This window comes from Acipenser ruthenus, chromosome 34 (genome assembly GCF_902713425.1).
Source record: "Acipenser ruthenus chromosome 34, fAciRut3.2 maternal haplotype, whole genome shotgun sequence".
NCBI lineage: Eukaryota > Metazoa > Chordata > Actinopteri > Acipenseriformes > Acipenseridae > Acipenser > Acipenser ruthenus.
In genome coordinates, this window is record NC_081222.1 from 2,534,489 (window position 1) to 2,558,181 (window position 23,693).

General features: G+C 40.6%; 1 protein-coding gene across 2 annotated transcripts in view; it reads left to right on the forward strand.

Moving 5' to 3' along the window:
- LOC117970876 (collagen alpha-1(XI) chain-like) overlaps positions 1-23,693 on the forward strand; it is a 133,857-nt gene that overhangs the window by 68,843 nt on the left and 41,321 nt on the right. For both annotated transcript variants that reach the window (XM_059007210.1, XM_059007211.1), the window contains 26 exons: positions 430-483; positions 1,151-1,195; positions 1,737-1,790; positions 2,772-2,816; positions 3,564-3,617; positions 3,941-3,985; positions 4,219-4,272; positions 5,516-5,560; positions 6,092-6,145; positions 6,953-7,060; positions 7,176-7,229; positions 7,582-7,635; positions 8,211-8,255; positions 9,028-9,081; positions 9,389-9,433; positions 9,762-9,815; positions 11,356-11,409; positions 12,717-12,770; positions 13,469-13,576; positions 14,040-14,129; positions 14,634-14,687; positions 16,766-16,873; positions 19,225-19,332; positions 20,255-20,308; positions 22,153-22,206; positions 22,563-22,670. In XM_059007210.1, the coding sequence (XP_058863193.1) occupies positions 430-483; positions 1,151-1,195; positions 1,737-1,790; positions 2,772-2,816; positions 3,564-3,617; positions 3,941-3,985; positions 4,219-4,272; positions 5,516-5,560; positions 6,092-6,145; positions 6,953-7,060; positions 7,176-7,229; positions 7,582-7,635; positions 8,211-8,255; positions 9,028-9,081; positions 9,389-9,433; positions 9,762-9,815; positions 11,356-11,409; positions 12,717-12,770; positions 13,469-13,576; positions 14,040-14,129; positions 14,634-14,687; positions 16,766-16,873; positions 19,225-19,332; positions 20,255-20,308; positions 22,153-22,206; positions 22,563-22,670 (1,656 nt within the window). The remainder of the gene's footprint in view (positions 1-429; positions 484-1,150; positions 1,196-1,736; positions 1,791-2,771; positions 2,817-3,563; positions 3,618-3,940; positions 3,986-4,218; positions 4,273-5,515; positions 5,561-6,091; positions 6,146-6,952; positions 7,061-7,175; positions 7,230-7,581; positions 7,636-8,210; positions 8,256-9,027; positions 9,082-9,388; positions 9,434-9,761; positions 9,816-11,355; positions 11,410-12,716; positions 12,771-13,468; positions 13,577-14,039; positions 14,130-14,633; positions 14,688-16,765; positions 16,874-19,224; positions 19,333-20,254; positions 20,309-22,152; positions 22,207-22,562; positions 22,671-23,693) is intronic.

The window sequence follows — 23,693 nt, forward strand, 5'->3', positions numbered from 1 at the left end:
CTCCCTTCTCGATTTTATTGTGTAGTTGAAAACACGATTCACCTGTGGTTTAAAGTCCAGCACCTGAAACAGTGTTAATAATGATTACATTATTCTCAGATAGGCCTGGCACGTTGGTATTTACGTTGAGATGCTGTTATGATACAATGATATTTATTTTGCACAGGTAGGAAATTACATCTTACTGCTGCAGTAGCAGGTGCATGGCTGTTTGACTAAGGGGTGCAGCTCCTGTGGTATGTCAGTATGGTGTCACATTTTCATATGGTCTTTATGAACCAACATACACCAGTAATCCACATCGGTGCCTTGTGTTGCTGTTTCAGGACCGCTGTGCAGTGTTTGTCTCTAGTAAGGCTTCTCATTGTTTAGCTTGCTTTTCATCAAGGTTGTAGACATGTATCTTGACTCACTTGTTCTTTCCTGCAGGGTATCCGTGGTTTAGTTGGACCCCGAGGATCTGCAGGCCCCCCTGGACAGCCCGTAAGTGACATTTCCATTGCAGAGGGGTAGCTGGGTGACACAGTGGGTCCGCAGTGACGTAAACCTTGCACAACCTAGCACAACTGAAGCACGCAGACAAAGAACCGGATATGTTTTCTAATATATTAGTTAATTTTCAAATGTGCATGTGCTTGAAGCAGTGCCACTATATCAGGAGTGGCCAAAGCTGGCACTTTCCATTCCTGGTCTTTGTTCCACCCCTGCTCTAAGTTGTTTAATTCAACCAGTTAAAACTGCATTGAGACCCTGAAGTAGTTAATTATATAAGGGTACCTGTTAAACCTGGAGTGGATTGGCCCTCCAGGATTGTGATTGGACATGCCTGCATGATATGTACCACATTTACCCTCATGGAGGTGCAGTGCAAGCAGCCATCCACCAGATGGCGCAGAGACCAAAAGGAACTCTATGAGCCAAGTTCACAATTAACATGATCTTTGATGATCGTGCACTTTTCTTTTATACAATGGACAGTGAAGTGGAAAAAAATAGTAAGAAACGATTTAGATGGTCTTTGGAGTCCTTAGTTTTGCACGTTGCACACTGGTATTAAAAAGATTTGATGCAGAACAGCAACAGGTCTCTGCTAAACAATCATTTTTTTCATCGTTGATTTTAAAAAGCGTCGTCGTTTTTGTTCTTTCAGGGAATTCGCGGAGTGGACGGAGTTCAAGGGCCTAAAGGAAACTTGGTAACTATATAAGAAAGAAATAGTCTTTCTTTTTTAATACATTTTAGTTTCTGATGCAAAAGACAATGAACAGCTACCCAGTTCTATATGCATATGGTCTAGGAATTAATATGTTCTAGGAATTACCCATTGAAGCTTACTTCTGGAATCGGGTGACTGCTGTTGACTCTGATTAACTTGGGGTGGAGGTGCCATTATTTCTTTCTCTTCTTCTACTGGGAGATGGCTTTGATTTATAGAAAACTGTTGTTAGAAGCTATGCTGAATTTGTAGATACAGGCATGGAAATAAGACTCCTATTGCTTAGCCGTTTCACCCATTCCAGGTTTTACTACAAACTTCATAAGGACAGTGTATAGATAACAAGCTCAGGTGTGTCATTAAACTCATAGTAAAACCAGGAATGGATCAAACTGCTATGGAATGGGAGTCTTATTTCCATCCCTATGGATATCTTCAGAACCACCTGGTTGATCATTTTTAGAACGAACCACAGCAAAAAAACAACGATTTGTGATTTGTCGGGTTTTATTTTCTCTAGGGACCTCTAGGTGAGCCTGGCCCCTCTGGGCAGCAAGGAAATCCCGGAGAACAGGTAAGGGAGCGGAATGGAGTTTAAAGTTTATTACTACAGGAGGTAATGTACTTGCATTCACCAGGGAATCTGCTGCTCAGCTAACAAGACCTACAACCTTACATATCAAATCTTATAATATTACACCCGAATTCTATAATTCCGCAACAGCCTTCAAAATTTTTTTCAAAACGATTTTCAATATGAATATATGGATTATAAATGTGTTATATGACGTGTTATCTATTAAGTGCAATCTAAGTGTAATTTTGCTGCCATTTGCTTTCACTGAGTCTTGTTAACCAGGGATTCACACCAGAGTTGCCAGTGTAAGCTTTATGAATGAAGGTAAACCTGGAATGAACTACTTTGTTACGCTATAAAGATGAGACCAGACTGTTTCACATTTTAACAATGTTACCATTTATTAGTTCCAAATACCCACGTCACATTCTACATTGAACGCTATTGTTTAGATCCAATACGTGCCGCTAGTATTAACAGAGATAGACAACTGATCAGATTGCCTGAACCTCTGGAGAGAGTCCTCAGACTGATTCACCGCTAATCCACCATGACCCTGGAGGTATTAGAGTCTTCTCTATCTGTGTCGCCTCTATGCCTGGTATTTATACCATATGGGCTCAGGACATGCGTGACCACAGTCTGTTTTTGTTATCTTACTAATTATCAAATGGATTTGAGCCCTTTACTCCATTCAAGTGCATCCGACCACTAACCCATCTCTTTAGGTTACTGTGATTGACAGTTTCCCAGATTTAATTCCATACATTTCTGCACTGGATCTCTCCAATCATTATTAACCAATGCATTTCACTCTGCTATGACGTCAAATCCATGTTCACCTTGCAACGGTAAAGGTCATGCTACTGCGTGGTTGTTATCACTGAGGTCCAGTTTCCCATGATGTTTCTAAGGGTTTAGTAGCCCTGCCGATGCTGCTTTTGTGCCACAGTAATTGCTGCTGTTCTTGCTTTTCAGGGTCTTCCTGGTCCACAGGGTCCTATTGGAATGCCTGGTGAAAAGGTGAGTGTGGATGGGCTGTTCTAGGGGCTGTCTGGTACCCCTCTGTTGCAATCTCTTGCAGTAATATATCTCAGCAGGTTGTGTGTGTGTCAGATGCATGCATTGGGAGTGTCTTTATTAGATGGACCAAGAGGGTACCATCGCTGTCATGAAGAAAAGTCACCAAAGGAATTGTTTGTTTAGTAGAAGGACCAAGAGGGTACCAAGATGTATTGGAAAGCAGTTACAAAAAGAAGGAATTGTTAAAGAATGATGTCACCACAGGTTAGGTCTGGTTTAGAAGTCATTTGTTGGACCAGTGGAAAGTGGTAATTATGCATAAAATACCTGTTTGCTATTTGCATGTTGGTTTTGATGTTTATTAAAGCATTAGTATTAAACTGACTAATTGTTGTACTGAACGAATCACTCTGGGTTAAAAAACAGGCTTATTTTCCTATCTGTGTCTGACATACCAACACTTACATTTTAGACTAAAGCAGGGGTGGCCAACCCTGGTCCTGGAGAGCTGCAGGGTTTTCAGGTTTTTGTGCCAACCGAGTTCTCAATTACTTAATTGAACCAATTTCTTTGCTTAATTGGTCAACGCTTCAATTTTTTTTCCAGGTCTTAAATCAATGGAAAAGGAAAAAAATATAGAGACAGCCCCCAAATAAGTAACCACTGTCAAAACTCTGTAACAGCGTCCCTTTGGCGTGACCTCTGGGATTAGTAATAACGTGGAATTCCTGCCCCTTTCTGTTGCAGGGTCCCGTTGGAAAAGCAGGTCTGCCCGGACTTTCAGGGTCAGATGGTCCTCCGGTGAGTATTTCACAACCCGAGCGCTCAGTTTGTTTAGCCGTTTTGGTGTCAGACGGTCTGTTTGAAAGCTTCTTCGACAGAGGAGGGGCGTAAACGTTGATGATTTGAACCTGCCACAAACACAGAAAATCAATAAATCATCACCTACACTTTCTATCTTTATAAAAAAAACATGCTGTTAAATGAACACAGCTAACGTCGACAAGAATCTCTTTTATGGTAGAGATATCGGGCAGGCAGGCAGGCGGGGGGGGGGGTGCGACTAACAAGCTACAGCACAGATCAGAAGGTGGGAATGATGGATAAACTCTTTCTTTCAACAGGGTCACCCAGGAAGAGAAGGACCACCAGGAGAGAAAGGGGTTTTTGTAAGTTTTGTAACTTCCCCAGTACATATTAATTTAAAACTAGAAGAAACCTTGCATCGTCCTTGCAGTCTTTTTGTTGTGCGTGGCATCCCTTCGTGATCGTTGCATTTTTATTGGCATGGAGTTTCCAGACTGTAATGGCTGGTATACTGGACTTGACCTGTTCAGTTGTGTATTTAGAGATAAAGGGGGTGGAATACATCTTTTTAAGCATATTTTTTCCTTCTGTGTAGGGTCCCCTTGGAGCCCAGGGTCCGATTGGCTACCCCGGAACTCGTGGAGTTAAGGTAATTGTCCCACAGGGAATTATTTCAGACATGCTCTGGCGAATACAAAAACGAATACAATCAAGTGTGCTGAACCCACTACTTTGACCTGCAGGTTTGGAGGAACTTGGATCAAACCAGAGCATTTCAAAACCGCAGTACAGGTTTACAATTCAAGCCTAATATTTAAATACAGTATAGTTTACAGTAAGTGCAAATATTACTGGTAAAATACAATTTGAACTAGGATGCAACAAGTTAGGATTACAACGAGGTATGTCTACAATGATAATAGTAGTGCAATAGTGTAAGGATAGTGCATTAGCTGAAGATCCAGTAACGTGGTGCTGAGGTCAGGCAAGTCCAGTGTAGACAGGTGGGTCTTGAGGAGGCAGCGGAAGGCGGTGAGAGACGGAGCAGTCCTGAAGTTCTCCAGTAGCTGGTTCCACAGCAGAGGGGCTAGGGAAGAGAAAGAGCAGGCATGGGAGGATGGAGAGTGGAGGCAAGGCATGACCAGTCAGCCACATTAACACCGTGGTAAACGTCACACACAGTATTCCACCAGCAGTCATCTTGTCACACTGCATTCAAAGGGAATCAAAGGGTAGCAAACCCTATCTGCTGCTGCTGTGTTTATGCTTTAAAACTTTGCAGGCATTTCCAATAGGCGCGCTTGAGGTTAAACTACTCCTGTCAGCAGAACAGTCGCATGTTCCATTCTGAGTGCTTGTGAACTACAGACCTGAACTTCAAGCAGTCCTCTCGCATCCTCCGCTGATCCATTATACATCATTACACATCAATTATCCAGAACACAAGCTCGAGATTTCTTTATCTTTTTCTATCTTTTTTTATCCCGCAGTAGGGAGCCGCACACCCCATTACAATCTTCTAATATGCATCGTTTAGTGTTCTGTTTCAAAGAGGCGCAGGCTGCTGCAGTGAGACGGATAATGAGGGCTCTCTTTCATTCTTTCTCTTTTTTGTTTCTTTCTTTCTCTCTTTTCTTTTATGCTCATTTTTTTTATTATTTGAACCTATCCATCAGATCCTTTATTTAACCAGTTATGATTTGGTTCTAGTTTTCAGTGAGAGTGACACAGGGTCTTTCATTTTTCAAAATGTTCCCAAAAAAAAAGCAAAGTAGCCTGTCCTCAAATGAAGACAATGGCACTTAACGGGTTTAGCTGAACTCTAATCGAAGTGCGCGCTGTGTCGTAGTGTTAAGCTGATAGGTACTGTACATTGTGTTTTTCCCTTACAGGGTGCCAATGGAGTCCGAGGCCTCAAAGGAAACAAAGGTGAAAAGGTAAGGACTGTGTGAAGAATGTGAATCTGGGGAGACAGACTCACCTTTAGTTTCATCTGCCACCCACTGCGCTTCAGGCGTGACCGAGTTTTAATTTAGCAAGAATCCAAAAACGACGCTGTAATCTCACTTCTTCCGGTAACTGTATTTGAAGCCTTTGTTCATATTGCACATCCTTTAAATTGTAATGTTTAACTTGAAAGAACAGGGATTTTAATAAGGGAAAGTGGAGGTAAACTTGTAGTGTGGTTTCTGTGGCTAACTCTAATGCTGCAGTAGTAGGGAAAAGACTCCATGAGTTCTTTGCTGTTGTTGGTTTGTTAATTTTAACGGAAAGTGAAAATACGTATAACAGCTAAACTAAGTACCGGATCTTGTAACAATCAGCTAATAATAATAATAATAATAATAATATAGTCATGCAAAAAGAGGTTGGAGTTTACAGGACATTAAAATCCACGGTGTTTGATTGGTGGAAAGCTTTTGAAGGTTCGAGTCCTTTTGTGACGGCCTCTTCTTGTTCTTCTGCAGGGTGAAGATGGCTTCCCAGGGTTCAAAGGTGACATGGGGCTGAAAGGAGACGGAGTAAGACTTTAACACATCCTTCAGAGACTGGCCCTCAGCCTTATACTGAGGCTTTCACTGACTCACACTGCTTATTAATACAGGGTTAGGATGTCACACGAGGTCTGCCCCCAGTCCTGGGTTTCAAAACCTCTCTTGTTTAGGTATCTTAGAATGAATACTCAAGGGTTGCTACAAAATCAAATGATGACAAGTGACAAAGTTTGGTCCACTACACACACACACACACACACACACACACACACACACACACACACACGTATATATATATAATTCAAAAGTTCAAAAGTTGTGCATGCTGATGCGCTGGGGAGGCCAAATCTAGACTGATCCTCAGAGCCAGCATTGCATGATATAATAAAAATATAAGTTTATATAAAGTAGTGTTAATTAGAATTAATACAGATTCAAAGATAGAAGTAAAAATTATGTCACAATATATAGAACACCATTACATCATGTAAGAATAAATCATGAATTTGAATGTAAACAATAACAAGTAGTTGTCATGCCGTCAAAAACCTATAAATACCTCCAATGTTTGGATTCAAACACAGGCTCCCTTGAGAAAGATATGTACAACATATCGAAACGTTGGGCAGCTGGCTCTTTGAGCTAATATATATATATATATATATATATATATATATATATATATACTCATTATTTTTTAAATTGCACTGCAACAAAACAACAGCAATTGTAGATTTCCACTGTGCCAACATGCCCGGGCCCAGTTAACGCTGGGGCCCTTCAAAGCTAGTTTTCCCTGTCTGACTTGACTTGTGTCGTCTGTCATGTCACCAGGGCGACGTCGGAGTGATGGGATCCCGTGGAGAGGACGGTCCCGAGGGTCTAAAGGGTCAAAGTGGGCCGACCGGTGAGGCTGGGTCAGCCGGTTCCGCTGGAGAGAAGGTAGCGGCTTCTTATCTTCCTTTGACTCCCCCCTCCCCTTGCTCCTCACCCCTGACAGCGTGTTCCTAACGGTCTCTCTCTCTCTCTCGCTCTCTCTCTCTGTCTCCTTTTCAAGGGTAAACTCGGAGTGCCCGGACTTCCAGGCTATCCCGGGAGACAGGGACCCAAGGTAGGAACTTTTTGACATTTTTCCATCACACAGCAGGCTAGGACTGCATCAGTTTGCTGCCTTTGTAATATGAAATATATCATTTTTTCAGTCATTGTTGACAGCCTTTGAAATACAGTTTTAATTAAAGCCGTAGGCGCAACTGCATGTCGGTTTGCAAGAGTCTTCTTATTAACATGTTTTGATGACAAAAAATAGTTTGATATTCAGTTAAAGACCTTAATAACTCATTAGTTAACACTTTGTGAATATTCCGTTAATAGGGCATTAGTTGTGTAATACCACTTAAAAGGAAGTGCTGTTGCTAAATTATTGGACTAATCTTATATCTTGTTGTTTTTTTCTCTCGCAGGGCTCAGTTGGGTTTGTAGGATCTGTAGGTCTTCTTGGAGAAAAGGGCAAAAGGGTAAGTTTTTTTTATCAGAATGACACCACTCTGATTATACAGTGATAACCACACTGTAACTAGACACCTATGACATCATCACAATAGAGTAAACCGAAGTTCTAAATAGAACCTTCTGCAGGAACCTTTTGGGAAGTAGGTTCCAGTACAGTGTACCTGCCTGGGGACTTCACAGGAATAGCAGAGCAATGAACCAGAGGAGAGTTTTGATAGGATTCTGAAGAGGATTCTAAATTCCAGGGTGTATGAGCAAAGCGGTGAAAAATGTACCAGACCAAGGTCAGATCACAAACTGACCCCCAGCCTACAGCATTTGGGTATAATCTGAGAAACTGATGAATTTATACAAACTAGTACACATTTTGAACCTGTAGATAGTCAGAGATTCTGACGACCCTCCCATATGTGTGCGCACTGGTTTACACGATCTTACAGAACACATAAGCTGTAAATCATATTAAGAGCATAGTTATAGGCTGGAACTGCCTTCGTCTGAGAAAGGGAATCCACAGAGGAGCTTTTGAATTTGCATTGGAGTCACAGCCAGCCTGCTGATTGTGTGTGTTGCATTGCAGGGAGCGGCTGGAGAGTCTGGGACTGCTGGACAGAGAGGTCCAACAGTAAGTATTACAAACATTCACGTACCGGTATGTACATTTCAAGGTGTTTTAAAGTTCGCAAGGCGCGTAGAATGTTGTCTTTGCATTGTCTGAAGAATGCCGGTCAACTATAAGAACATAAGAACATAAAAAAGTTTACAAACGAGTGGAGGCCATTCGGCCCATCTTGCTCGTTTGGTTGTTAGTAGCTTATTGATCCCAGAATCTTATCAAGCAGCTTCTTGAAGGATCCCAGGGTGTCAGCTTCAAAAACATTACTGGGGAGTTGGTTCCAGACCCTCACAATTCTCTGTGTAAAAAAAGTGCCTCCTATTTTCTGTTCTGAATGCCCCTTTATCTCCATTTGTGACCCCCTGGTCCTTGTTTCTTGAGTGCAGTAGGCCGTTGTGTGTGTTTTTTTTTCATATTCAGTATTTCTTGACAGTCTTTTCCGTATACAGTTACATGCTGTCCACATGCAGTCTTATACACTGATATGTGCTGCAGTAATTCACAGTGAGGGAAGGCTTCTTTTAATGCTTTTCTGATCGGTTACAGACATTCCTGGCATGTTGGCTGGAGTCTTTCAGGTGTTTCTTTGGCTCCGAATTCCTCTTTCTTATCTCTTATTCCCACCCCTCTTCGATAGCAAGAGACCCAACGCAATATACAGTAACATGCCACTGCGTCGAGTCTTAATTCTTATTTCCAATCTAAATCACGATGCTGAACATGAGCCGCTCATAACAGCCCCGTTCACTTTGCTCGCCTCTAACAAATTATTCTTGTCTAGGGTGCCCGAGGCGGGAGAGGACAGAAGGGACCGACTGGGAAACCAGGGATGAAGGTAGGATCGGGGCAGCAGTGTGGAGTAGTGGTTAGGGCTCTGGACTCTTAACCGGAGGGTTGTGGGTTCAATCCCTGGTGGGATTGCCACGGATTATCTGGGATGATTTGGGATTATTTCAGATTGTGTGGGATTTTTTTTTTTTTTTTTTTTTCTCAGTCACCATTTAATATATCCCTTACGATATTTTTTCATGCCTATAAATATATACTTGTATGTAATGTGTTTCATTTTTAAAGCACTGGGTTAAAACGCTGTGCACTTGAGTGGGATTGTTTGTGACACAGAGGCTTGTCTCTTTCTTCAGGGCACTGCTGGCAATGAGGGGCCAGCTGGCTCTCCTGGCGATAAGGTAAGCCAGAGGAACTGCGTTTTGCGTTGGCATCTATACGTATTAGCCTTGTTCAAGTGGAGAGGTTCATTTTCAAAAAGGTCGTGTCCTCAAAGTAATCTCGAACCCTGAAAACTGTGCCCAATATACTAGGGTCATCTCAGAAATTGCCTTTGGGTATGCAAAGTGGCTCTTACAGTAGGTGAGACTTTTATCTATAATGAACAGTTGAATAAAAGTGTGCAGGTCTGTCCACTACAGCATATGCGCCTCCCTCTGCTCTGTGTTGTATTACCAGTGAAAATCACACAGGGGCTTTTTAGTAATTTATTTTCCTTTCAATTATTAGGGGCCTCAAGGGCCACAGGGGCCAAATGGGACACCAGGACCTAAAGGGCCAAATGTAAGTAAACCGAAAACTTCACTAATGACATTATGGTATCATTTTGCATGGAATGTGTTGCCAGTTTACATATAAATGTGCTACTAATTCAGTAGAAGTCCTCGTCTTTTACTGTTTAAGTTCATTGCTTTGCAACGAGCCGTCTCCTTCAGGGTAGGGCTAATCATAAGAGTTCAGGAGTACACGTAGAGCTATGGACAAAAGTTTAGCATCCCCCTATAGAATTAATTTTGCTTCATAAAGTCGAATGAAACCTGCTGAACAATGTTACGTTAACATATTGAATTACATACCGCTTTGTAGTTTTCCAAATACTTAACTAAAAACTGACAAATTTAAAAACAAAATAATTTAGAAATCTAACATAAAATACTGTACTACGATCATGGCTTCCGGTAGACTTTTCCGATATCATTTTGTACTTTCTTTGATTACATGGTGTTAAAGAAAGAATTCATATAGTTTGTTTTGTTTTGTTTTGTTTTGTTTTTTTTTTAATTATGACTCAATCCTAAAATTCTAGGGGATGCAAAACTTTTGGCCACAGCTGTAGTTGCATTTGAAAGCGCGGCACGCATTGTGTAGCGTTTCTGCGTTACCCGCTTCCCCTAGCTCCGACTTCGAGATCCGCTGTTTCTTGAACATTGTTGGATGTCGCGCTAGTTGCCTGGCAACCCCACACTCTTTCTGTTGCCATTTGACCTCTAGAAGCGTTTTAAGCCATGTAGTGTTGGAGAGGCTATCCATGCAAAAAAAAAACAGAGCACGGAAGTCTGCTTGTATTCTTGTGGGTCCATTTGAACAGAATGCTGAGCACGACACACGTGTGGACTCAGAGACAAGCGCCTCCCGTCCATAATTGCTAAAGTGAGCGCAACCTTGAAGATCTCAGTGGTAATGCATTGGAAAGATAGGAGGCTACAAAATGCAAGAGCGAGCATTGTGAAACGCAGAGGAATGTGTTCAAAGTATTTACTCTTTAATGTTGCAACGCTGAGAAACAAACAATTGGAGAAGGCTTGAGAGATAACCTTTACCAGTTGAGGAGTTAATTAAAGACTGGAAACAAACCCTTTGAAATGACACGCCATAGAGCTTTTGCATATCTATAACCTTCACAACCAAAGCAAAAAGTGAAGCTAGTCTTACTGTGTGCAGGGGACTCTTGTACGTTTTTTTTAATATGTTCATTGTTTGGGTATAGTCTCAATAGTGCTGCATTTAGCAATACTAAATACTGAAGACACCTCTAATGACAAACGTTTTGATAAGAAGTCATTGTGTATAGCCTGTAGTCAATGGGTGTGAACAGTCTGTAGACGTGGCTGTAGAAATTCAAGATTGGACAGTCCTCCCAAACAGCATGAGCAAATAACACACAATGCTATTGAAAACGTCGAGACATTCTGCAAGCACAAACTGCTCGTTCAGCAGGTCCTCTCAAGGGTTAATGATGAATTCCTCACAGATTGCTCCTCTGCTTCTATAAAGCAGGTGCCCCTGTTTACACGTGAATGACCTTCTCCCTTTTCTATGCAAGGGTCTTTCTGGAAAAGATGGGATCCCAGGGCATCCTGGACAGAGGGGTGAACCGGTGAGTCACGCAGACGGGGGGGGGGGGGGGGAATTGAACCCTCTATATTAAATATATATATATTAAAGACTGGAAGAAACACTTTGATAATATGGCTAATGTACCCCTTTGTTTTTATGCTGACTATACAGAGCTACTTTGATTCCCTGTTCTATGTTGAAAGGGTTAGTATATAGAAATTAAGCAGGTCATAAAGCAGGACTTCATTGAATGATTGACCCCCCCCCCCCCCCCCTCCAATTGAAACCTCCTTAAATGAAACAGATTTCAGAAGAGAAACGCATGATTCATAGGCGTGGAGCAGATTTGGTTTCTCTATATATTTCAACGATAACCAAATGTGTTCAACACAACAACAAAAAAGTGAAATGACAGTTTGTTTCAGCAGCCTGACGCTGAGGCTTTGGGGAGCTGTTCAAGACCCAGCTCAGCTTCGTATCAGTGCGATTTATTAAAATGTAACCACAGGCAATTAGTTGAACCTTCTATAATTAGCGCTGAGCAGACTTACAATGGCACCTCTTTAATGAATCTGTCTGTTATATATTTCTTTCAGAGTAATTAGGTCATTAAGTAATTTTGTCATTCGTTCCCTTTCTCTTTATTCTTTTAATGATACATATAAATCCTCTTCGGTCACGGTTTTTAAATGACATTTTTGGAAATTTTAAAACAGTTTGTGTCAACTCCATGCTGTTCGAGAAGTTGTCAAAACTTTGAACAAAACTTTTATGAGATAGATACATATATTGAAAACTTAACCTGGTACAGTTATACACGCAGTGACTGAAGGGGATATATATATATATATATATATATATATATATATATATATATATATATATATATATATATATATCTAGTGTACTGTTATGTTCATTACCACGAATTGGCTATGTTTGTACTACCAGAGTACCACTGCCATTCAGAAGCACATACTGTTATTAGGGTTAGTAAGAAGTGCTTAGAGGTGCAGTAGGTTACTGCAAAGGTGGAATAACTATTTACAATGATCATGAGCACTTTCCTTAGTTTTTGATTTCAGAAGTTCAGTGCACACACCCAAACACAGACACACAGAGACACACACATGCACACACACACACACACTCACACAGACACACACACACTCAGGTAGGCTTTTTATATTGCTTTTAAGCTTTTAATGGTTTGTGACACAAATGATCCCTCGGGTTTGTATTAAGAGGAGGCACTGTAGCGCTGAGCCCCGAGGACCTGGCTTTGTATTAGTCTTTGTATTGGATATGTTGACATTTTTTAAGCACTCTGTTTTCTATTTTATTTAGGGTTTCCAAGGTAAAACTGGCCCTCCAGGACCCATGGGAGTAGTTGGACCGCAGGTAAGCACGTAAAAAACCTGCTTAGTGCCACAGGACCCAGTTCACTCAGCCTTTCAAGAAGGTCTGTGCTGATGAATGAACCTGTTCCGCTCTAGGGAACCCCTTTTAATAGTCTGCTACAGTAAAAGCATAGCAAGTGTAATAAAGCACAGTGAAAGCATGCTAAAGCACAGGTAAGCATTGTAAAACACAAGAGAGGAGAGGTAAAGCATATTAAAAAATAAACCATGGTAAACTACCCCTTGTAAAAGCTTTCCATAGTAAAAGCAAAGGAAAAATGTAATAAAGGACAGTGAAAGCATGGCAAAGCATAGGGAAGCATGGTAAAGCACAGAGAGGAGTGGTAAAGCATATTAAAAGAAGATGGCAAACCACGGTAAACTATGGGAAATGGCAGCGTATAACCATGGGAAATGCATGGGGAAACTACAAAATTACCATGCAAATTTTATAACTGTACAGAATGATAACTTATTCCGAATAATTCATATATGGTTAAATATGGGTTTTGTATTCATGAAACCTCAATTGACGATCATTTACATGGGGGGGGGGGCTGTCTGATGGGGCTGTCGGGAGGCTGTCAGACATCTTTGATGGTCAGTGTTTAATAGATGCGTCAATGGTGTAAATGGTCCACTGGGGTTAAAGGTTTAGGCGCATGTTGGTTTAAAACTAACGAACACATGTGCTTTCAGGGCAAATCAGGAGAGATTGGGCCGATGGGCGAGAGAGGACACCCTGGGTCCCCAGGACCCCCTGGAGAGCAGGGACTGCCAGGGTCAGCGGGAAAGGAAGGGTACAAGGTAAGAGGCTCCACTCGACTCGCGGGATATAGGAATATATAGGGGCTGATTTTCAAAACTCAATTTATCAAATGGGAAATAAGCCATCTAACCCAAAGAAAAGTCTCCCACAGTAAAAGCATAGCAAAGTGTAATAGAGCATAGAGAAAGCATGGTAAGCATTGTAAAGAATAGCGAGGTATGGTGAAATGTGTTAATAAACATGGCAGACCAGGGTAAGCTGTAGTACATGCATAGTATAGCCATGGGGAAAAAGCATGATAAAAAAATACAGAGCAAAAATACTGTGGTAAACTTTTACACGGGAACTTACTTAAACTGCCCAAAATTAAACACCCCCTTGTGTTTATTTTCAGTTTTGTCACTTTAACCTGTGTTTAGTTCTGTTATTTTTGAAAATAACGTAAAGGGCTTCTTAACGTAAAGGGATTTCTTAGTCTTTTTTCCAATTTTTTATTTTTAGGGAGATCCTGGCCCGCATGGAATTCCTGGGAAAAACGGTCCGGCAGGCCTGAGAGGTTTTCAAGGAAGAAGCGGAATCGCGGGCACCATGGTAACCCGTTTATTTTACCGTCCTCACAACCTAGCAGAGCTAAACATCGCATTTGAGTCTAATTCCATCCAATGACATCTGCAAAGCCCAATCACTGAGAAGCACAGTCAACTCCATGCAAATGTCCGCTCTGGTGCACTGGGGTTTGAGATCTGTCCTCTAAATCGCTGCAGGAAGAGCGATTTGAAAAAAAATAAAACTTAACAAGTGCTCTGGCTTTTCTGTTCCGTACCACAACATGGATCGTTATCGCTGTGTTACCTGTTTGACAATGTGGGCAATAATCCTGACACTATCAGTGCACTAGAGCAGACATTTTTTAAAGAGCTTTGAAACAGACTTTAAAGTTATAAGTGTAAAAAGTTGTCAGGATGTTAACAATACCTACTCTTTAAGCATCACTGTGTCATTCAAACCGTAGTGGCAGCAGGCACACAGCCAGCAGATCGTGCTTCAGACGCCAGTCCTGTAAAGTTGTCTGATCTCTGCTTGTGTCTTTTGCAGGGTCCTCATGGTTTGAAGGGAGGAGAGGGCCCCCCTGGTTCTTCTGGGCTACTTGTAAGTACTTTCATTATCCTGTTATGCAATGCGTTGCGGATGTACAGCGATGGCCAAAAGTTTTGCATCACCTAGAATTTTAGGATTGAGACGTAATAAAAAAAATAATAATTTAAACATAATTTAGATCTTTTATTTAACATCATGTAATCAAAGAAACTACAACATGATAATTAAACAAACTACAAAAGTCTACTGGAAGTTATAATAGTAGTATAGTATTTCATGTTAGATTTCAAAATGTCACGTTTTCCAATTTTTATTTAGTTTTTCGTTAAGTATACGGAAAACTACAAAGCGGTATGTAATTCAAAATGTGTTACTTCCATAGGGTGATGCAAAACGTTTGGTCATAGCTGTACAGTATGTAAGCACCTATCCTTATACACACATATATGGTTAACCAATTATTTTGATAAGGACATTCTATAGCTATGAGATTATATGGCGATGCGTGTCTGTGTGTCTTTGTCTAAGAAGAGCTAAACATCCAATCCATCCAATTACATTTGCAAAGCCCAATCAGCAGTGTGGAGTAGTAGTTAGGGGTCTGGACTCTTGACCGGAGGGTCGTGGGTTCAATCCCAGGTGGGAGTGCTGCTGTACCCTTGAGCAAGGTACTTTACCTAGATTGCTCCAGTAAAACCCCAATTGTATAAATGTGTAATTGTGTGTAAAATTAATGTGATATCTTGTACCAATTGTAAGTCGCCCTGGATAAGGGCATCTGCTAAGAAATAAATAATAATAATAATAAGCACAGTACACCTTAATATAAAGAGCCACCAATGGCACTTTAGACACTGTAGTTCCTGATTTTTACCCCATCCAAGCTCATGCCAGTTTAGGCTGGAGTATAAGAGCTCTGAATCAGCGTTTGTAGGGTTAAAGCTCTGCAGTTTTGAAAATTGCTCCCGCACCTCTTATCATTACACCTGCATTGGAGCGGAATGCTGTAGGAATGTAATGTGTAAGAGAAATGCCGCCCCCCCAATCTTGGTATCATCTTCCGAGAAATTCAACAAACTTGCATTAACACGTACAGTAGGGGCCTAAGGCACTTTCTGATCTCCACTGAATCAATGGAGAAAAGCAGCCAGAGTGTGGTCCCGCATACCTTACCTTGCAAATTACACTGAGAATGCCCTAGTGGAAGCCACCCTTCTGAAGGTTTCCCACAGTGAAAGCATAGCAAAGTGTAACAAAGCACAGTGAAAGCATGGGCAGCAGTGTGGGGTAATGTTAGGGCTCTGGACTCTTGACTGGAGGGTCGTTGGTTCAATCCCAGGTGGGGGACACTGCTGCTGTACCCTTGAGCAAGGTACTTTACCTAGATTGCTCCAGTAAAAACCCAACTGTATAAATGGGTAATTGTATGTAAAAATAATAAAAAATAAAAATATATTGTGATATCTTGTAACAATTGTAAGTCGCCCTGGATAAGGGCGTCTGCTAAGAAATAAATAATAATAATAATAATGGTAATGCATAGGTGAGCTTTGTAAAGCACAGAGAGGTATGGTAAACTAACCCTTATAAAAGTTTGCAATAGTAAAAGCATAGCAAAGTGTAATAAAGCACAGTGAAAGCATATAAAGAATATAACAAGGCATGGTCATGCACTATAATAAACATGGTAATAAACATAAATGATGCATACAATAAAATAATATACATGTTAAATAAGTAAGCATAAAAGTAAGCATTGTAAAGCCCAGAGAGATATGACAGAGATGGAAATAAGACTGCTATTGCACAGCCCGTGTGTGTAGGTAACAAGCTCAGGAGTGTATGATTAAACTCCCAGTAAAACCAAGAATGGATCAAACTGCTATGCAGTGGGAGTCTTATTTCTATCCCTGTGTAGTAAAATATATATTGTTTTCAAAACACGGCAAAACGCAGTAAACTATGATTAATGCTTAGCAAACCATTCATGGGGAAAAAGTCAAAACTGCAGTGCAGATTAAAAGTAAACTTTTATAAGGGGGGGCCACGCTTGTTATCAATAGGACGGGGATGAGTGAATAAATCCAGCAGTAGCCCCTAACACCCCATCTCGTGATTTCCATTGGCAGGGTGCGGCAGGGGAGAGAGGACCCCCAGGACCTGCGGGAGGAATCGGCTTGCCTGGTCGTCCCGGCAGCACAGGCCCACCTGGACCAATGGGAGAGAAAGGCTCTCCGGTAAGACGCCCAATCAATACCCTGGCTTTCTTTGTGGCATTGTTCTTTTCTGTAATGCCCAGCAGTAAAGGTTACAGGAACTGGGATAAGTTATGGTGGTAAGTCTGTTTGTTAGCTGAGAAAAATCTCACTCTAGAAATCTGGAAAGCCTGCAGTTAAAGTTTAAGCAGTAAATCCTGTCTCAAGAATAGCCTTAATAGGCAGCAGTGTGGAGTAGTGATTAGGGCTCTGGACTCTTGACCAGAGGGTCATGGGTTCAATCCCCAGTGGGGGACACTGCTGTTGTACCCTTTAGCAAGGTACTTTACCTAGATTGCTCCAGTAAAAACCCAACTGTATAAATGGGTAATTGTATGTAAAAATAATGTGATATCTGTATAATGTGAAATAATGTATAATGTGATATCTTGTAACAATTGTAAGTCGCCCTGGATAAGGGCGTCTGCTAAGAAATAAATAATAATAATAATTATAATAATAACACCATTTGCCATAATGTGCATAGGGCCACTCAAATATGGGTTAGCGTAGGGCCCCTACGTTTAATCCAGCCCTGGGCAGGGTGTAAGTGAATGAATACCGAACCTATTCAATCAGTACCTTAACTGAAGCATGGTTATCACTTCCCTGAGAAGTCATGTTCACTAACAGTGTGTAATTCTCTTTGCGGACACTGGGGGCAGTGTAAGCAGTCACCAGACTTAACAGTTCAGCCAGTTCAGAAAGATGCTCTCTATGTTAATAATAATAATAATAATAATAATAATAATAATAATAATAATAATAATGTAAGTTACAATTTAAGTGCATTATAGTTTTATTCAAATCTAGATACTGTAAGAGCATTAAATCACAGTGTACTTTAGTCAAAAGCCATAAATAATAATAATAATAATAATAATAATAATAATAATAATAATAATAATAATAATAATAATAAACAATTCTCTCAAATAGAATACCTGTTTTTTGGGGTTTTTTTGCTTTTGAAATAAACTGTGTAAATTATGCAACAAAACATTCTAAACTAAATTATAACAAAAACTCTTTTGCACAAGGAAACAACCGACTCTTACATTCAGTTAAAGAGTAAGTAGCGGGGTTCCAAAGAATACAGCATTCCACGTCCCCACATGCTGCTACAACTGTTTAAACAACGTACCTGTCGTTTTTTATTTTCATTGTTAACATTTTTTTACACTTAAAACTTTAAAGTCTGTTTCAAAGCTCTTTTCCCAATGTCCGCTCTAGTGCACTGATAGTGTCAGGATTATTACCTACATTGTCAAACAGGCAACACAGCGATAACGAGCCATGATGTGGTACGGAACAGAAAAGACAGAGCACTCATTATGTTTTTCCTGCAGTGATTTAGAGGACAGATCTCAAACCCCAGTGCACTAGAGCAGACATTTTGAAAATAGCTTTGAAACACACTTTAAAGTTATAAGTGTAAAAAGTTGTCAGGATGTTAACAATGAAAAGATAAATGACCGGTATGTTATTTGAACAGTTGAAAAAAACAGAAAGGGAACTGTGTCAGATTTTACTTAATTTAAAAATGAATGGCAAAATTACTTAATGACCTAATTACTCTGAAAGAAATATATAACAGACAGATTCATTAAAGAGGTGCCATTGTTAGTCTGCTCAGCGCTAATTATAGAAGGTTCAATTAATTGCCTGTGGTTACATTTTAATAAATCGGACTGATACGAAGCTGAGCTGAGTCTTGAACAGCTCCCCAAAGCCTCAGCGTCAGGCTGCTGAAACAAACGGTCATTTTGCTTTTTTTGTTTTTGTGTTGAATACAATTGGTTATCGTTGAAATATATAGAGAAACCAAATCTGCTCCGCACTTATGAATCATGCGTTTCTCTTCTGAAAAACACAAACACATTTGTGGACATTTGATAGATAACCTCTTAGTCAAACACATTTCTATATACTGACCCTTTGAAAAATGCGATTGAAATTCAACATAGAACAGGAAATAAAATTAGCCCTATATAAGCACATAGACTAAATCAGCTTAAAAATAAAAGGGGTCCATTAGACCATGTGGGACCATATTCTCAAAGCGTTTCTTCCATTCTTCAATTAACTTCCTATTTTTTTGAGAAACAAAATCATGTTAATGTTAGAAAACGGAAAACACAGAACACACCGAGAGGACTTTGGAGGACTTGAAATCTATCACTTAGTCGCTTGGTTCTGGTTTTGCAAAATGAACACGTGTTTTGCCTGTTAAAAAATTAGGAGTTAATTTAAAGACTGGAGACTTTGAAAATGCTGCCCATGATGTTCTGTACTCTGGGTTTCATTTTTTTTTTTTTGTTTGGTTCCTCCAGGGGGAGAAAGGTCCAATGGGCCCGGTCGGGCAGGACGGCACTCAGGGGCCGATGGGTCTTCTTGGGGTGGCTGGACCTCAGGGGCCTCCTGGAGAAGATGGAGACAAGGTACTGAACTACACAAAGTGATCTCTTATGTTGGAGTTAATGAAGGCTAAACAAATATCACCAAACCAGCTGTAAGGTATGCTGTTACCAACCAGACAAGGAACTGAGTTGACTAAGCTTGGTTGGACCACTGGCAAAAACAAAGTTCACCTTAACGCACACACTGTTAGGCAAGATATATAAGACAGGCGCTTGAGAGTGAGAGTGAGACAAGCTTACCTGAATCCTCTCCTGATGACAGACTGTACCTGAGCTTTCTCCCAGAACATTAAGCAACCGATCACTATCTGATTTCTATTTATAACTAAATTTATAACTAAACTTTAAAATGTTTAAGATATATGCGTGTTGAATATTGGAATCAATAAATGGAAACTTACTGACATAGCAGGAGACCCGAAGTGCCCTCTGTCACTGGAAGAGAGCTCGCTGTCCACTCTGGGATTTTACTGTCTGAAGTCATCGTTACCCTTGAATGGGCACCAGAAACGTATTCAGCACCATATACTGTAAATCTACAGCTACAGCCAAGAAAGTTTTGAATCACCTAGAATTAAGATTGAGACATCATTTAAAAATAAACTATATGAACATAATTTAGATCTTCTATTTAACATCATGTAATCAAATAAACTACAAAATGACATTGCAAAAGTCTACCGGAATCCATAATAGTAGTACAGTATTTCATGTTAGATTTCAAAATGTCACATTTTTCAAGTTGTATCAGTTTTTCATTAAGTATATGGAAAACTACAAAGCGGTGTGTAATTCAAAAGGTTAACGTAACATTAATGAGCAGGTTTCATTCGACTTTATGAAGCAAGATTAGTTATTTGTACAGGGTGATGCAAAACTTGTGGCCACAGCTGTATGTACTGTATTGTTAGCAAAAGCTGATTGACGTTTTGTTATTTTAAAGGGTGAAACTGGAGGCCCAGGGCAGAAAGGAAGTAAAGGAGACAAGGGAGAATTGGTAAGTGTTATTTTGTGGTTTTTTTGTTTGCCTGTTCTAGCATTGCTTGCAGAAATTCTGCATACCTTAATTAAACCTGAGAGAAAACACGTTTGAAAGATTTTAACTGTGACAGAACAGCTTGAACGACAGAACCATTGAACACACACAGGCTTCCTGCCAATGCACTGCAAAGCAGGGGTAGCGCCTAGAGAAGCAGCAACCACAACAGTCACGTTTGCGAGCTGTTTATTAAAGTGTCTGCTAGCAGCGATCAAGCAATGCCAGTATTTCAGTTCTATTCAGCTGTTTGAATTTAACAGAAAGTGGTTGTGAAGCGCGCGGTTTCAGAAATCCGGTGACATTTTCGAATACATCGTTTTTAGATAAATTCCCAGTGGCTTTAAAGCAGTTTACAAAACTGCATGTGCACAAATTGAGCAGCAGAAATGATCAAGTCCATGATTTATTCATAGATTTTTGTTTAAAGTGCCAACTCGTCGGCTATTTTTACAACTATTTAACTGGCAAATACAGTCATTCTTCTGACACTACTATGAAGAGCTGCAAGTCATAGATAAACCCATTAAGTGCCATTGTCCTTATCTGAGGACAGACTACTTTTGTCATTTTTTGGAGCATTTTTAACTGGCAGCCTCTACCTGTTTTAATTTTCTCTTTAACTATATTGTTGTGATACAATACTCACATTTTGTTTAGCACAAAAAGTCTAAATGTGATGTATCAAATTACATAAATAAATACAGCTTTTTTCAAAGAAAAATGTCATTGGTACTTAACAGGTTAAGGTGCTTCCACCACATGGTATTTTTTAAGAATAAAAAGCTCAATAGAACATAGTTATGGGTTTGTAGTTTTTGCATGTCTGTCTGCAACACGAATCACCTGTTTCTATAAATTTGCGGTTTGGTCATGTTGACAGTAAGCCGCACACACACCCCCAACACTGCACTGTTTTCTCAGTGAATCAGGCACAGCGCCGTCTGGTAGATGAGGGAGGCTTTGCAGATTGAGAAGGTTTCTATTGTCTTTGCTTAATCCTGGACATGGAGAGGAAGTGCAGGAGATAGTTAGAGCGTTACATTAGAGCTTCACATATTACCTCCTGCCCCCCACAGCGCGGTAGGCAGTTAAGTGTCTGTGACGTGTCGGCACAGTGACATCTAACGAGCTGCTTCCTCACAAGTGCTCCAGTCCAGAATAATGAATGGTAATTAATGCATCACCTGCGAGTTCGCAGAAGTCATTATTCACTCCAGGCTCACTGTCAGCCTCTTCGAGAGCAAGCCCTGACAGCCAGTCACAGCCCAGCCTGACCTCCATGACTCCCTCCTTATAGATCACATACTGTACACTGTGCCGCTTAAACAAAAGCAAAGACAGCTGGTTCACAACAGCTCACATCAAAGGAGCAACGCATGGCATTGTTGCTGTTCAAATGTAAATAGAATAGTACTGTCTTAATAGCAGAGATGCAGCGGAAATAGAATAGTATTTGTCTTACCCCTTATAAAAGTTTACCACTGTATTTTTGCAGTGTTCCCCCATGCTTTTCCCATGGTTATACTATGCATTTACCTTAGTTCACCCTGGTTTGTCATGTTTGCTAATATGCTTTACCGTACCTCGCTATTCCTTAACCCTGCTTACCTCTGCTTTATCATGCTTTCACTGCGGTTTATTGCACTTCGCTACTGGGAAACCAGAGATACGATGCAAACGGTGAGAGAACTGAAAGCTAGTGCTGCTTCAATAGTGAACAGAGGAGCACTTCTTCATCAATCCCATTGATAGGAATTCAGACAGTATGGTATGGATATGAATTGTTCTCCTCTTTCCTCCAGGGCCCACCCGGACCCGCTGGCAATCAAGGCCCTATCGGACACATGGGACCCCGGGTTAGTGTTCATTTCACAAGTTTGATGAGCCACAGTGTGTCTGTCACAAGCTCAGGTGTGTCTTATTAAACTCATAGCAAAAAAAACAGGAATGGATCAAACTGCTATGCAGTGGGAGTCTTATTTCCACCCCTGTGCAGTGAATGGAAATGTTTGTGTGTGTGCGTGTGTACGCATCACAAGGTCTGTTGATCAACACAACAGTCAAATAACTTTTTATTTCTGTTTAGTAAATAGCTATGTTGTTTTTACAAAGGAGGTCTACACTTTCTAAGGGGACTCTCCGGGCCCCTAAGGGGTCCCTGGTTTGAAAGCCACTGCATTACAGAATGAACTGTCCTTCCTGTTGTGTGCAGGGAACCGACGGAGACCCAGGACCCAGGGGGCAGCAGGGAATGTACGGGCCCAAGGGGGATGAAGGAGCCCGGGGCTTCAGTGGAGTTGCAGGCCCCACTGGACTGCAGGTAGGCATGACTAAGCGTGTGCCGTCTGTGGGTAGTATTGTAACAGTATTATTCCTAAAATAATAACTGCATTTATTAAATTATATAAACATGTTCTCAATATCGGTCTCTGAAAACAACAGTAGATTTACGCGTCATAAGAAAGGATGTTATGAAGCTGTTATGTTATGAATACGTTCAGGCATTGTACAATAAAACACACATTCAATCATTGCACTAAAACGACATTACAATAAAACAAGGCATTGGACAACAATTTATCAGTGAAATGCTAGTTCAGTCAGCTTTAGTATATACTGACGTTCTAATCGAAGCATGCACAAATCATACCAATATGTTCAGGGATTCAGAAATAAAACACACATTCAATCATTGCACTGAAATGACATTGCAATAAAACAAGCCAATACGACCTGCACTGCAATTCCATCTCAAAGCCGTTCATCATTAATGAACATTTATGGTGAAGTGCCTTGGACTGCCAAACTGGCCAAACATGTTTTGAAACATAAAGTTCTTCTCTGACTGATTCAGTGTTTATAAAAGTTTTGAGTTGAGTTGTTACTCAGGGCACGGCTAAAGAAAGTCAGCAGCCTCTTGAAAACAAATGATAGTGTTCTCCACGACTGAGTAAAAGAAAGAAAGAAAGAAAGAAAGAAAGAAAGAGAGATCCGATCGTGTTGGCCGGAGCGCTTCACAAGTAGGAAGAAAGGAAGTCAATTAATTTGATGCGGGGAGCAGCTACTGGAAATCGAAGATAACTCTGAGAGAGAGAGAGAGAGAGAGAGAGAGAGAGAGAGTCAGAGAAGTGCGAATTTAAAAAAAAGAGCTTTAACCATCCTTTACAAAGCGTCCTGCTTAATGAAGAAGTTGGATCATTAAACAGCTCCCGCTAGGTCCTGTGTGGAATTCATTTTCATCTTGTCCGGAAGCTCTGAAGAATTTACTAATTCTCACACGCTGCAGCCCAGAATCCAATTCACAGCCCCTGCAGGTGGAATGGAAGGCTGCCCTGTTATTTTA